Source organism: Netta rufina (genome assembly GCF_964035555.1).
Source record: "Netta rufina genome assembly, chromosome: 1".
Taxonomy (NCBI): Eukaryota; Metazoa; Chordata; class Aves; order Anseriformes; family Anatidae; genus Netta; species Netta rufina.
In genome coordinates this window covers 131941331-131956209 of record NC_140123.1, presented here as the reverse complement: position 1 = coordinate 131956209, position 14879 = coordinate 131941331, and the positions used below count along the sequence as shown (strand labels likewise).

At 37.1% G+C, this 14879-nt stretch overlaps 1 protein-coding gene across 1 annotated transcript in view; it reads left to right on the top strand.

The window, feature by feature from the left end:
• Nucleotides 1-14879, top strand: part of ITPR2 (inositol 1,4,5-trisphosphate receptor type 2) — a gene marked incomplete at its 5' end in the record, with an annotated part of 269840 nt that overhangs the window by 81605 nt on the left and 173356 nt on the right. Inside the window, 8 exons of the mRNA XM_084290744.1 lie at nt 342-483; nt 1262-1420; nt 2335-2507; nt 4050-4169; nt 4271-4456; nt 5071-5322; nt 6828-6972; nt 8027-8177. Of these exons, the coding sequence (XP_084146870.1) occupies nt 342-483; nt 1262-1420; nt 2335-2507; nt 4050-4169; nt 4271-4456; nt 5071-5322; nt 6828-6972; nt 8027-8177 (1328 nt within the window). The remainder of the gene's footprint in view (nt 1-341; nt 484-1261; nt 1421-2334; nt 2508-4049; nt 4170-4270; nt 4457-5070; nt 5323-6827; nt 6973-8026; nt 8178-14879) is intronic.

Below are 14879 nucleotides of genomic sequence, written 5' to 3'. Positions count from 1 at the left end.
ACTTGCTAGGCTGTGTAAGAGTGTCTTTCTGCTGTTTCTGGGCCTTGAGGCCAACTGGTATAGATTTTGGATTTCTGAATACTCTGCATGAGTTCAGCATCCTGCATTTTTCTCCCTTTCTCCGTTTGGTTGTTGTTTAATGCCTTGGTAAAACACCTATGATGGATTCAAGCTTATGCTGATCTGAGACCTGGAAATCTTACGTACCTGTCAAACTTAGCTTTGCAGTGGTTGAAGTATCATTGTGCTAGATAAAGCTTGTTCTAAAATGTGATTTTCTTTCTTAATGAATTCTAGCATATGTTGAATAAATCTGTATGATAACGATTTGTCTGTTCTAGGTTTGTAACCAAGTTATTAGAAGATCTGATTTTCTTTGTTGCTGATGTGCCTAACAACGGGCAGGAAGTTTTGGATGTGGTCATAAGTAAGCCAAACAGAGAAAGACAAAAATTAATGCGGGAACAAAATATATTGGCTCAGGTATACCCTACTGTATTAATAACTTGCTTGTATTTACAAATAGATTGTAAGATAGAGGGAGTTGATAAAATCAGTGTTTTAGGTAATCTGGTTTATGCCATCTTGGATTTATGTCTAATTGGATTGCTTATATATAAAACTGATTAATCAAAGCTCACCTCTTGGTCTGTGAATCACGTAGAAGCACAAAGGACTTTCTGTTGGTTTCATGCAATTCTGAGGACTTTTAAAACTATATTTGTTAGCAAATTGTTGACCAAATTTGAAACAAGCCTTTTATATGGTCCCAGTCCTGCAAGTGCTTTCCTTGTACAAAAAATTTTGATGCCCTTATGGATCCCTGACTTTGTCTGAGGGCCAATTGGTATGTAAATCAGAATTAATACTCCTTTAAGTCACTGAAAGTGACTTAAATATTCCTTTAATAAAAATATTCCTTTAAGTTACTGAAATGAAAAATAATAATAATAAAAAAAAATTGTTCTCCATTTTCTTAATTTAGCTAAAGTTAAGGCACTTAACTTACAGTGTTTTAAGCTGGAGATAACAGTCAAGAGAAAGTGGTAGGAAAATACAAAGCTAAACACATAAGTTATAATGTCTGAGATAGTCACTGCCCCCTGATATTTAGTAATATTTAGATAATAAATACAGTGATTCACTTCTGACTTGGGTCAGTAGGGGCCTTGTGCTGATTCTGTTAGTGGGCATAGACAGCTATAGGTTAAGGAAAAATCTTGGTTTGATTTTAATCCTCAGTGTTTTTGATTTTGAACAGATATTTGGGATCCTCAAAGCTCCTTTTAAGGACAAAGGTGAAGGATCAATGCTGAGACTTGAAGACCTAGGTGACCAGAGATATGCCCCATACAAATACATGTTAAGGTTATGTTACAGAGTTCTCAGACATTCCCAGCAGGACTACAGGAAGAACCAGGTCAGTGGTATTCAAGATATTTTTTTTCCCCTAAATTCTGTAATTATATATCCTGGGTTTGATCTTGCACTCTGTACTTACAAGCGTGATTTTGTGGTAATCCTTGGGGATGGTGAAAGGACTGGGTTCTGTGTAGATTAGTAGTAAGTAGAAAGTCACTCACTTATTATTGCCCCATGCTGTGGAATAGTGCTTTTGTTTTGTAGGCATTTTTATATGAATGGAGTGATCAGCAATGAATGTCATAGGTTCACTGTTTCCTTCAAGGACTCTGGGTTATGAAGTGGGAAAGCTAAAAAAAACGTGTTTCTGTTAAATATTTATATAGTGATGGCTATGAGTCAAACAAGAGGTTATTCTGTCAGGTAGCCTGTTTTTCCATTTCTGGAGACTCCTAATGAATATGATATAATTCAGAACAAGTTATCAAGTACTTTGCACATTGCAGCACAGAAAAAAATCACTAATTTTTTAAATGTGAAGGGGCTGGAGATAAAAGATTGAACTTTTATGTGTGGTTTCTTTGTTTTCTTTCTAATATTACTCACAAATATTTCTGTCTGGGAGGGGTTAGAAAGGGGGAAGAGGAGTTTTTTAAAACTGTACAAATCTTCATTTTGCCTCTTTTAAAAAATGTTTGCCATTTCTTGAATTTTATATGTATTTTAATGGATTTATTCGGTTTATGAAAGAATAAGAAAAGCTAGTCAAACCTAATATTATATCTTTTTTCCTGGAGTATATAATTGAGGTGCTTAGATATTCCTTCATTCAGGCCAGTTCAGAGAGAAAAGTTTTGAGGATTATTTTGATTGTTAATTGAGAGGTAGATTCTTCTGATTCTAAAAGAAAAACACGAGTGCTTAACAGGTGATGATGCAAATTTTTATTTTTTAATTTTTTTTTTTTTTCAGGAATATATTGCTAAGAACTTCTGTGTCATGCAATCCCAGATTGGTTATGACATTCTGGCAGAAGACACCATCACAGCTTTGCTGCACAACAACAGAAAACTGCTAGAGAAACACATCACAGCTAAAGAAATAGAGACATTTGTTAATTTACTCAGGAGAAATCGAGAGCCAAGGTTTGAAGTGGTCCACATAATATTCTTTTTCTATATTGATAGGCTTTTATATTTGTAGCAGCAGTGAATATGCCTGCTATTCATTATTATGTTGTGTCTTTCTTCCTGCTGATTTTTTTTTGATGTTGCAGACTAAAAAATACATGAACGCTTCTAGAAAATATCAGAAATACCCTTAACTCTTACAATTTGACAATACATGCATTTCAGAACAAGAGCTTGGTGAAGAGCAAGGTTTATACTTTGCAAAACACTTCTGAAAAATGGCTTTAGTTTAGATTGGGACAGATAAACAAATAGATATTCTAATTTCTCATAACTCTGCTCCTCTGCAAAACTGCCATTTGTGTTCATTCTCCTGCTAATAATCTTGGTGTGAATGACATAGATGTCAATTTAACTAAGCTTTTATTAATCAGTTCTGCATTTTTTTTTTATTAAGCATTTTTCTGCAGGTACTGATTGCAAGTCAGACCTGAAAGGGGCCTAGGATGGTGAACATGTGTTCTAGACCAGATTTTGTTTCAAATGAAAAATTCTGGCCTTGAACTTAGCTCAGTCAGAATTTTTTTATTAGCTTTAGGATAGAATATAATGTAAATTTATTTATTTTTTTTTAATGGAAAATTGTTTATTTTTTTCATTAGATTTTTCAGTTGTAGAAGTACCAAAGTAATACGAATATAAGAAATTTTGAAGGTCAAATACTATCCTCAGTAATTGTGAATACCACTTTTCTGTTAGCAATTTAGGGTATTGCTCAAGGCTCTGGTGCATCATTTTAGCTCCAACTAGGTAAATACTGCAGAATTCTGTGTTGTTATGTAGAAGCAGGTTCATAGGAAACAAATTTCCATGCAATGCAGCTTTCTTAGTTTAGCTTTACATAGAATGACTCCTTTGAATACAGAAAGTCTTGCCAGATCTTCTCTCTCTGCTGTTGACTGTGTCACTTCAGAGACTTAAAAGGCAGCTTTAAAACCTGTAGATGTGTACTCCAGTGCAATGGAGTTCCACAGAGGACACGTGACTGTCTTCAGCACAAGTAATATCTCCTTGCTACTTGGGTTAGGGAGTCACCCGTTACCTGCTGGGTAAGATTGGCAAGAATGTGTGCTCTTGCTTTTGGTTCCTGACAAGGACAAGACCTTCAGTGGAGCTCCCAGGACAAGACCTTTAGTGGACCTCCCCTGCCAGATCAGTTTAAGACAGCTTCAGGTTGCTTTTAATTTCTGGCACAACACTTTGGCCTTTGATTTGCTGGTAAATGTCTTACTTGAGGTCTTTGTCTTTCTCTCCTTAGCTGATTGTTCAGCACCATTCAAGTCTGCTCTCAAAGCTATTGCTCATTTTTATCTGTTGTAAGTTGCAATAATACAAATAAGCAAAGACTGTATTTTGATAAATCTCATAATATATGCTCCCCTGAATATATTTGTGACGGATGCTAGAAATTTATACAGTGATGTTTCTGTGTAGTGTATAAAGTTTCATGTTCTGTTGCATCTGTTGTTTTTGTTTGTTTGTTTTTTGACTGCACAGATTCTTGGATTATCTCTCAGACCTGTGTGTATCTAACACCACAGCAATACCAGTAACTCAGGAACTCATCTGCAAGTTTATGCTGAGCCCAGGAAATGCCGACATTCTCATTCAGACCAAGTGAGCATCCATAATCAGAACGTAACTTTTCGCTCTGTGCTCTGTTGTTACATTTGTAGCAGCTTGTGAGTGACTCCATTGTCAATGTTTTGTCCTTGAAGGCTGGTTTCAACACAAATGGACAATCCCTTGGAATGCCCAGTCATCTTGGAAGACATTGATGAAGAGGAAGTGTGGCTTTACTGGATTGACAGTAACAAGGAACCTCATGGCAAAGCCATCAGACACCTAGCTCAGGAGGCAAAGGAAGGCACAAAAGCTGATTTAGAAGTTCTTACCTACTACAGGTAAAACCGCTTAAAAAAACGGAAGAAAAATGTTAACTCTCCATGGAGCCTGGTGCTGTTCTGATCCAGTTGATTTGTTAATATCAAAAAAGGAAACCAGGTCATACCAGAAACTGAGATTAAAAGTTTGATTCAGATTTTTCCTGTAAAAAGCATCACAGTGTCTGCTGTCTATTACAGACAAATATGGAGTTTTCTTTGTGATAGTTTTGTGTCTGTCTAATTTTTCCTCTTACTTTTTATTTCTGGGGCTATGTTTTAGGTTGTGCTGTTCTTGGAAGCAAGACATGTTCTGAAGAAGCTATTCCTCAGCATTCTGGGGTTTAGAGAGGAGACAGGATCAAGGAACAGTGTCCTACACAGATTGATAACAAATTGTTCAAATGCTTCAGCCTTCCTTTGAACATTGCTTCCTTTGAATTTCGAAGGGAGTTCAGTCTTCTTGGAGACTGGAGCCTGATGTTAGCATTTTTAATGGCGAGTTGGTAACTCAACCATTTTTAGAGTTTACGCAAGAAGGTCTGACATCAGACTTGTAAAGGGAGATTATGAGGTTCTTTGTTTCATGGTGTTCAAATAAATCAGTTGGAAACATGCTATTATTTTTCTTTTAGGTACCAGCTGAACCTCTTTGCAAGAATGTGCCTGGACCGCCAGTATCTAGCCATCAACCAGATTTCTGCACAACTGTCAGTAGACTTGATTCTACGATGTATGTCTGATGAAAGCCTCCCTTTTGATCTCCGGGCTTCTTTTTGCCGTCTGATGCTACACATGCATGTGGACAGAGATCCACAGGAGTCTGTGGTACCTGTCAGATATGCCCGATTGTGGACTGAAATTCCTACCAAGATTACAATTCATGAGTGAGTTGCGAGTGTTGCAAAAAAAACCGTACAAAAGTATTTTAAAGGGATTAGTCTCAGAACAAAACAGTTGTAGATGTCTAATGTCAACATGTATGCAAAAAGCTATTTTGTTGCAGAACAATGAGCTATTAGTTGTTGTTAATCTTGGAAACTTCCATGGTTTATGTGGAAATATAATCATCTAGGTTGGAAAAGGCCTTCAGAATATGAACTGAAGGTCCAACCATCAGCCTAATCTACTGACCTCTGTCACTAAACTGTGTCCCTTAGTGCCACATCTTCAGTTTTACTTCATTTTATTTATTCACATTATTTCTCTTATACAGAACAAACTGGGGATAAAATTGAATGGCCTTTTCTTGGAATAACCAAACTTGAAGTAATCAAATTGTCTAACATTACACATTTACTAGGTTGGAACTGAGTTTTGTACTTCAAGCTCAACTTGAATCTGCAGTGGGAAAGCCACTTAAGAGTTAGGTGTAGCTATTGCCCCAGAAACAGTTCACAGAGGCTTTGGCCTCCGTCCAGCAAAGTACTTAAGCATGTGTTAAATTTAAGTATGGAAGAAGGCTCATGGACTTCAGTGGAAACCCTTTCTGGCTTAAGTAATTTGATGGAGCAATGCCATTGGGCTAGACCCAGAAATGGAGGTATCTGGCAGAAGAGACAAAGAGGAAGAAGTGTAGCAGTCCAGCAGCCAGTATTGCTTCTGTTAGGGGGATGATGGACTACTTTGACACATAAGACAACACAGTTCTAATTGGTGGTAGAAATTGATTGTCCCAAGTTGCTTTCTTGATCTGCTGTCTTTATGGTTGAGATAATAATGGAGAAAAGAAGGGGTGACCTTGTTGCTCTATTCAACTTTCTGTGCAGGGGACGTGGGTGAAGTGGGAGATGCTAGTCTCTTCTTCCTGGTAGCTGATGACAGGACACATGGGAATGGCCCAAAGCTGCGCCAGGGGAGGTTCGCACTGGACATTAGGAAAAAATTGTTTTCTGAGAGGCTGATCAAACATTGGAACAAGTTTCCTAGAGAGGTGGTTGATGTCCCATGCCTGTCAGTGTTCAATAAGCATTTGAATAATGCCCTCAATATGTTTTAACTTTTGGTTATCCCTGAAGTGGTCAGGCAATTGGTCTCGATGATTGTTGAAAAGTCTGTTTCAACTGTTCTGTTCTATTCTGTTCTCTGGCTGATGAGCACGTTTATGAGTGCTGTCAGAACCATCGTATTTTTCTGTCTCTGTTATTCCTGCTCATTGCAATACTTTGTGGTACTGTTGGAGGGAAGGTTTGTGCGTCCTCTGTCTGCCATCTGTGCATATCTGTGTAGAATTAACTGATGTCTATCCCTTCTCCTTACAGAGTACTGTCAGTGATTTACAGAGAACTGACAGATTTTAAAGCATCATGATTGGTTCGGTTATTCTTCAGTGGCAGCTGATCTTTATATTAGGGGTGTTTAATTTTCCTTCCTTCTGTGCCTTGCATTGTAGGTATGATTCTTTCACAGATTCTTCAAGAAATGAAATGAAGAGGAAATTTGCACTAACTATGGAATTTGTAGAAGAGTACTTGAAAGAAGTTGTAAATCAGCCCTTTCCTTTTGGAGACAAAGAGAAAAATAAACTTACATTTGAGGTACTTCTCAGCTATCTGCTTCCTAACTTACTGTATTTCTCATTTCAGCTAGATGAATGCTGTCTCTTTCAAAATAAAGGTACTTGCAGAATAATGGTCCCAATAAGGCCCTAGTTTCTATTTCAAGTGTTCTTGTTGATGACTTGCTGCAGAAAATAGTATATCTTCCGTCAAACAGCTGTATTGTTTCTTCCAAGATTGTTGCATTTCAGTGGCAGAGGAAGGGGTGTGTGTGGGGATAAATGGTGGTACACTCTTTCTGTACACAGTGGTTGCTAATGCAGAGACTCTTCAGTGTAAGAAGGTACTGTTCTCTGTGTAGGATAGGACACTGAAGGAAATATTTGGAATAATCTAATCCTGTGTTTCAAATATTGTTTGAAATTCCTTACAGAAACTTCAGACAGGCCTAATTCACATGGGTTCAAATAAAATTGAATAAAGGGGAGATGCTTACAGCTTTTACAGTTCTTCCTCCAATCTACCTCCCAAGCTTTGTTGCTTCTGCCTCTGGTCATCTGAAATCACCTCCATTTCAACTTTCGACAGACATCTGCTGTTCTTATGACTTCCATCTTCTCTGTAACTGCTGTCTCTTTAAATATTTTTATTTAAATATTTTATAAATATATATTTAAATATATTAATATTTATAAATATTAATTAATTATTATTAATTAAATTAATAATAATAATAAATAATTAAAATTAATTATTAAATATTTATAAATATAAATAAATATTTTTATTTTTATTGGTATTTTTCTTCTTGATCTTACATACCTTTCCAGATGCAATTGGACCTTTTCAGTCTGTCCGAAGCCTCATGTTGTTTTCATTCTTCCTCCTTCAACTTGACTGAACTCTGAAAAACATTTGATGTCAATGGCCTTGATCCAAAGCCCATTTAAATCATTGGAAAGATTTGTACTAATGTGAATGCACTCCAGCTATGGATCTCTGTGCAAGCTGCTGTAGAAAATGCGACTGTATTGCACAGCTGAATACTACAGAAGTTAACGTTTCCTTATTTTTTAATTTGTTTTTGTCACAGGTGGTACATCTGGCTCGAAACCTCATCTACTTTGGCTTTTATAGTTTTAGTGAACTTCTTAGACTGACTCGGACACTGCTGGCAATTCTAGATATTGTTCAAGTTCCTATGTCGTCATACTTTGAAAGGTTGAGCAAGTTTCAGGATGGAGGTAAGAGAAGCAGCAGAGAATTGTATTCCAAAATGTAAATCAATATTTAGGTTGGAATAATTTATGGAATGTCTCGTTCACACATAAACTCTTGAACAGGAATGTATTGCAGGATACATTAAGATGGTTAGTTAAAAAGGAACCTTTTTGAACAGAGCTGCAGACTTCATGACTTGTGGTTACTATGTTGACGCTGCTGCTCCATCACTTATTTAGAATTAAACTTTCAAGTCTGCATCCAAGCTTCAATGTATGTTGAGTTGCCCATCCCAAACAAATGCAGAGATACATTTGCATGTGGACGACAATGTTGATGTCTCATGTATAGCACAAGTATTTATCAGTCTCCTCAACACTTCACTTAAGGAGAGAACATGATATTACTGGTTCAAGTACTGCAGAGGACCAGATGATGAAAGTTTCAGATGAGGCCATCTTCTCCATCTGTTTGTCAGTTTTTTAACCAGACCAGAGTGCCTGTTTGACAATCCAAGGACAATGTTGTATGTCCCATTGCCTTTTGTACTATGTCTTAAAAGTGGCTTTGCTGTCCAGGCTTAAAAATGTCATTGAAATTTTGCTGCAGAGATGCAAATGTTCTTATGTTGAAATACCTTCTACAGTTTTTGATAAAAATAATAGGATCTCCATCTTTAGATGGTCATATCTTGTCTTCAGCCTCCTTCTTGTTTTCTCTTTGGCAGTTCATAAAACGTGAGTCATGCAAGTCCACTTTGCAGTTGTTACTCAGAATAATTCTAAATGTCTGATGGCTATTCCCAAACATTTTACCATTCTTACTCTGGAAGTACATACTTACTCACACATGGACAGCATTAGGCTATGAAGATGCCTATGTCAAAAGGATGCAAAATTTAGAAGCAATTTCATAACACCTAATAAGTATTTTTGAGCACCCAGCTCACAGAATTTCATGCCTGAAGAGTATATTTTATGTCCGAAAAAAATATTACTCAAGCAAAACAGGTTAGTGCTTTTAATTAAGAGAAGATGCACGAAAACCAACCAGTGTAAACTTTAGTGGTGGCAGATCAAGAGAAAGAGCTCAAGAAATCAGCAGGTACTGTAGTTCCTGACATTTTGGCGACAAATGCTATGTCTGAAATAACAATCATTTATAACTTCCACCTAACTTTGTTTTGTGTGGCAGCCCGTTTGTGAGGAATGAATCAGATCTTAGGGTCAGGACTTTGGTTGGCATAAGTTTCTGTAGTTCTAGGGCATGTAAGAGTCTGCACAAGCTGAATATTTGGCTCCACTCTTTCCATATATATAATCCCCCCCTTCCCCCTTTTTTTAAGTACTCACATGCTGTGCACATTTAAAACATACAGAGATTTTCAGTCCTTATTATATTTGTAAGCTGAATATGAATAAGTCTCAGTAACTAGGTGGGAACTGAAAAAAATTAATCTGACTGAGGATAGTCATTGGACTTCTGTTTAGTAGCGCTTTAAAGCCAGACTGGTAGTTGTCGTCCACTTACATATTTGTCTTTGCTACAAGGAAATGAGAAGGTTTGAAAGGAGCTCAAAACACGTGGCCTTTAACCTGCTTGTGTTTTCTCTGCATCACTAGGTATGACTTAGCTGTAGCACTGCTGCAATTTGTCCACACTGAATCAAGAAGAGTTGAGCTTGCTAGATTTGCTGACTTGTGCCGTAGTGTGGTTGACTGCTTCTGTGTCTGGTCTTTTCAGACTTCATGAACATGTTCTTGAACCCACAGTAAGATGGAGAAAGTGTTTGTGTTTTCTGTCTTGGAGTGGTGGTGGTGTTAGAGTGGGCTGGAACTTCTGTGTGTCAGCATGTGTTGGATTGTAAATGGTGCTGAGGCTGAGTGAGTCCTGGCTTAAGACTGGGCTTGAATCTCAGTTTAATTAATACTTTGCTGTATTAGGGCTGCTGGAACAGGAGCCCTAATAGGAGGAGAGACCATGGATTTGATTTTGCAGTTCTTTGCATCTTGTGCAGTCACTCCTAGCCAAAAAGGTTGACCCAAATCTATTCATGTCAATTAGGTCCTATGGATTCTGGATCCACCTGGTCCAGGATCTACTATGAAGCCTGAGAAATGAACAGGCTAAGAGGGAATTTGGATTCATGAATTTGATCTAGACCATCCCTCACTCTGACTGTAAGAATTGCTTGTCAGGCTCAAGATGCAGTTATACATTGTTTTTCAGTCTTATAATACTTATAAGATTGTACTTACTCCAAAAGTTCCCCTTCCCCTCTTACAGATATTCTCTATCTTGTAATACTGAGTCATTGAGAATGTGTCAGTTTTTTTTTTTTTTTCATGAGTTACCTGTCTTGCCTTTTTTGTTATCCGTTTTTCCTTATAATACTCATGTCTTACGTTATTAAGTAAAGAGTTACAAGGGAAAGCAGCCTAGCTTGTTTTTTGAAATATGTGTTGCCATTTTCTTAAATCAGGATGCTCTGCTGTTTTTTCAGGAAGTGTTTTCTTATTCATAATTTCCATAATGTACAGAGAAATAAGATGGATTGTTTCCTGTCCTCATTCAGGGTTGTGGAACTCCTCCCTCCAGTGAGGTAGGGGCAGAGGTGATGTCTTCCTGTCTTTAGAAGAGGTCAGATTCCCCATATCTCTTCAGACTGTGGCAAGGATCTCACTCCACAGCATCCTCTCTGGCAGGTCCAATACTTCAGACATTAATACTGGTATTACCTTTGAAGAATAATACAGAATATTTATTGTAGGTAAGCTTCCCCCCAACTCCTCTAATGTTGTGCAGGTTGATGTGGCTTCTTTCTTAAAGAAAGTTAGCTTCTATAACTTGCAAAATTCATTATGTTGATCTTATTTAAATAAGTAAAAATTAGGTGAGATCATATCTGTTCCGAGACTGATGAATTAATGGTATAAATAAATATGCTTAAATTTTACTAAATGCTAGGAACCTCATCCTGTGACTTTAATGTAGGAAAATGCTACAGAATACCAGCTTGGGCTCTGTATATTTTAATTTTCATCACTATCTTACTGTAAAATTACATAGTTTGATATTAAATGGATACTTAGCAGCAGTATTTCAAGAATAATTATGCCTGTTCAGAAATGCAGGTTCTAGGACAAATGACCAGCGAAGAGGAATGACCAAATAGAAAAGTCATTTTACTACTATTCTGCAGCTCTAGTAGATCCAAGGTCTACAGAAGTTAAGAACTTTGGGTAGGACCTGTTTATTTTGCATGATGGGTCTTGCATTTTAGTTTTGTTAAAAAATATTTATTTCTGAGTGGTACTCAGTGCTGTGTATTTGAGGACAGACAGTATGTCCTCGCTTTCCATTATTGACATCAATTTGTTCCAGGCCAATAACAGCAAAAGCTTCCTGTGTCCAATTCCCACAATGTGGAGTTGTATCAAACTGGTGAGCTTGTCTCTTTCCTGTTTTGCCACTGTTCGACATCATGAAATCTATGGTCAAGATTTTAAGAATGGATAAAAATCTCTTAAGGGTGAAGGGGAAGGATGAGGCTGGACTTGTCTGTGGGAAGTATTTTAGAGCTGTACATCCCAAAATTGAAACAGCCAAATTCACAACCAGCAATCTGAAGTTTTCTTCCTTACTTAATACTTAGTCCTTAAACAGACTCACTTATTATAGTAAAACTACTTACTATGTAAGGAAGTATATACAAGTGTTCAACTGTTAAAGCAAATCTGAAAAATGGGATGTGTTACTAAATTTAGTGGAAGTTGCACGAAGGTTTGGATATCTTGAGGAAAAAGGTTAATTTTTTTTATCCTCTTAAATTTTGAGTCATATTGATGGCTGAGGTAGTCCTTGGTGTTGTGTGCAAGTTTCTCTATGTTGGTTCTGCAAAGATAATGAAAAGATCCTTTACATTATTTTTTATATTTTAACTTGCTGCCTTTAAAAATCTTGATTTTAACCATCAGCTACCTTACCCAGAATTAAATCAGTGTGCATGTGGTCATGTGGTTTTCAGGTGTGACCTTATTTGATGAGGACAGACTGGGGAAAATTGACAAGAAACATTTGTGCGATAGGATACTGGAAAAAGAAAAGAAGTGTGTTTTTGGAATGCTTCTTACCTAGCTTGTATCCTAAAAATAAATTGACTTGGAAATGTTGCAGCCAGCTTCAGTTTTCAATCAGAGTATTGTAACTTTAAATATATATTTTTTTATTATTGGAACCTTTTTTTTTTTTCCTTTAAGATTTTGAAAAATCTGGGGTTTACAAAATATGCTACCTGTATCCTGAAGAGGTATTTTTTGTTTAAGTGAGGACTTAATAGTGCTGTCTTTCTGGTACCTTTCAAGAACATTATAATCTCTTACAGTTTTAATTAAAAGTTAAAGTAGTTGCTTTTCTAATAAATGCACCCTGCTGTATCATTCTAAAGTCAGGAGCCAATCTGCCTTGTCTAATACTGGTTATTTATTCTCTCTGAATTAAAATGCACATCTTTCTCTCTAAGCGATTGATCTTTCGAATAGCTGATTTTAATCAAACCACATAGCCACAGCATGTCAGGTCTGAAAGACCTCACATGGTAGCATTAACAGGCAAGCTACATGTTTGCCATGCAGCTCAGCTTTATTTAGTTAGCATTATTTGTAAATGATAATAACAACATGCAAAGAATACATTTATGAATTTAAGTTGCATTATGTCTTGAGATGCAATTCCCAATGCTGGGCACCAACTTTAAAAAGCTGTCAGTGGGATAAACTTGGGTTATCTGCAGAGTAGGAGCTGTTCACAAATAGCTAGAATTTTCCATCAGCAGTAAGGATCTTCCAGTTCCCTTTTCTTCCACAGAGGAAGTGTATGCTCAGTCTGTCTGACAAATAGGTCTAAAACCTACGTATAATATGTTCCAATTGCTCTTGTCACATGAAGTATGTTTTTCGTGACTGGCTCAACAGATGCCTCATTTTACCTGTTCAAGCCAGTAACCAAACATCTCTGCTCCTTCACACTGTGTTTAGATCTTTAATTTGGTGGCACATCTCTCCTATAGTCTAAAGGGAGTAAAGGGTAAATGTGTGTCCATAGATGTCCCAAGATCTTGAAACACTTCTTTAAAATGTATCAGGTGAAGCCTGACCCCTATGTCATGCTGCAAGCTTTGTTTCTTTGTTGTGATGTAAAGAATTTGACCCTGGCAAAAATGGCTCTCTCCTGAAGACTTCAGGAGTGGTGAGCTACCATCTCTCTGCAAAGGAGTGCTTGCATATCAATGTGTCAGGGAACTACTGTCTAGTCTTCTGCCATTTTGGTTCATCTGGTTAGTCTGCTTAGTCTCTAGGCTGCAAGTAGAGTGCATAGTGCTTAAAAGCACTGTTTTACTGGTTTTCAAAAGTAGTGAGAATACTACTGGAAAGAACAGTGTTTGAGAACAAGGTTGGACCTGCCATTTCTTATGTGTCTGTGAGCCTTCTGTACCAAGAAGGACCAGATATCATCCAGATATCTTAGAAAATAATATATTGTTTCTCAGCCTTGCATCTGTGTCTGTTAGCTGCTCTTTTCACTAGTTAAGAATTTAAAATACCTTCTTTAGGCATACTTTGATTAGCAGAGCTAATGAGGCAGTGACTGGCTGGCAAACTAGAGCAATAATTTATGCCAACAATTAAAAAAAATGGGGGGGAGGGCTAGATAAGAAATAAGTTTTAACCCTTAGGAAAGCTAACTGTGTTAGTCACAGATGTCTGCAGTGAAACAACTGCCATTCAGTGCAGGGTATTATCAGACCAAAGGGGAAGTCAGTCTGAGAGTTTAATTCTATGGCATGGACCATTTCTCTTTTCTCTTTATTTCTTTCCTCATCATGAGACCTGTGCATTAATGTGATTCTAGAGATGATTGCTCTTCTAGGAATCAATACCTGCTTCATAGATTTAACTCAACTAGTAGGCTTGATTCCCATGATGCTTTTTACTATCAAAGCCACTGTGCTGATATATGTTGTTTTTTTTTCCCCGTCTTTCCTTCGTGTACTGTTTGTGGCAAGAAAGCTGTATTTTTGACACTGCTTTGTGGTTTTGGGGATAGCCAACATCAGAAGAATGTCAGGAGAAGGTGAGGTTTAGAGTTTCACCATGGCTAGGTGGTGGTGAGTTTGCATGCAAAAAGGGAGAGCTTGTGGATATGCTGTAGTTAACTGGAGGTTGGGATGGCCAGATTCATTTGGGTGTGGATAGCAAATGTATGTGCATTGCATACTGTTACTTTTTTTTCTTTTTTTTTTTTTTTTCCCTCATTAGTTCTGAGGGCTGTATAAACTGCAGAAGTGGCCTCACCTTTTGCCCTTAATGTAATGCATTGGGTTTTCTGTGAGACTCACCTGAGGTCAGCTAGTTGTTGAGCAATGAAAAACAGCGTAATGAAGAAATAAAGTGTTATTCTTGGCCTTTTTACGGTAGGTTCAGCAGTCTTTATGAGCAAGTTCTGTACAAAACCTGTAAAAATTAATACCTCTTTTGCAAACAGAGCTATAAGGCGTAATGCCTCTGGCAAATAATATATAGCTCTGAAGGGTTTGAAATAAAATACGTTCCTTTAGGTAATGAAGTGTTGTTATTATATGTCTTAAAAATGGCTATAACTTTTCACATGGAAAAATTAAATTGCATGAAGCCAAATCAACAAAAGCAAAGAACTGCAGAGGTAAA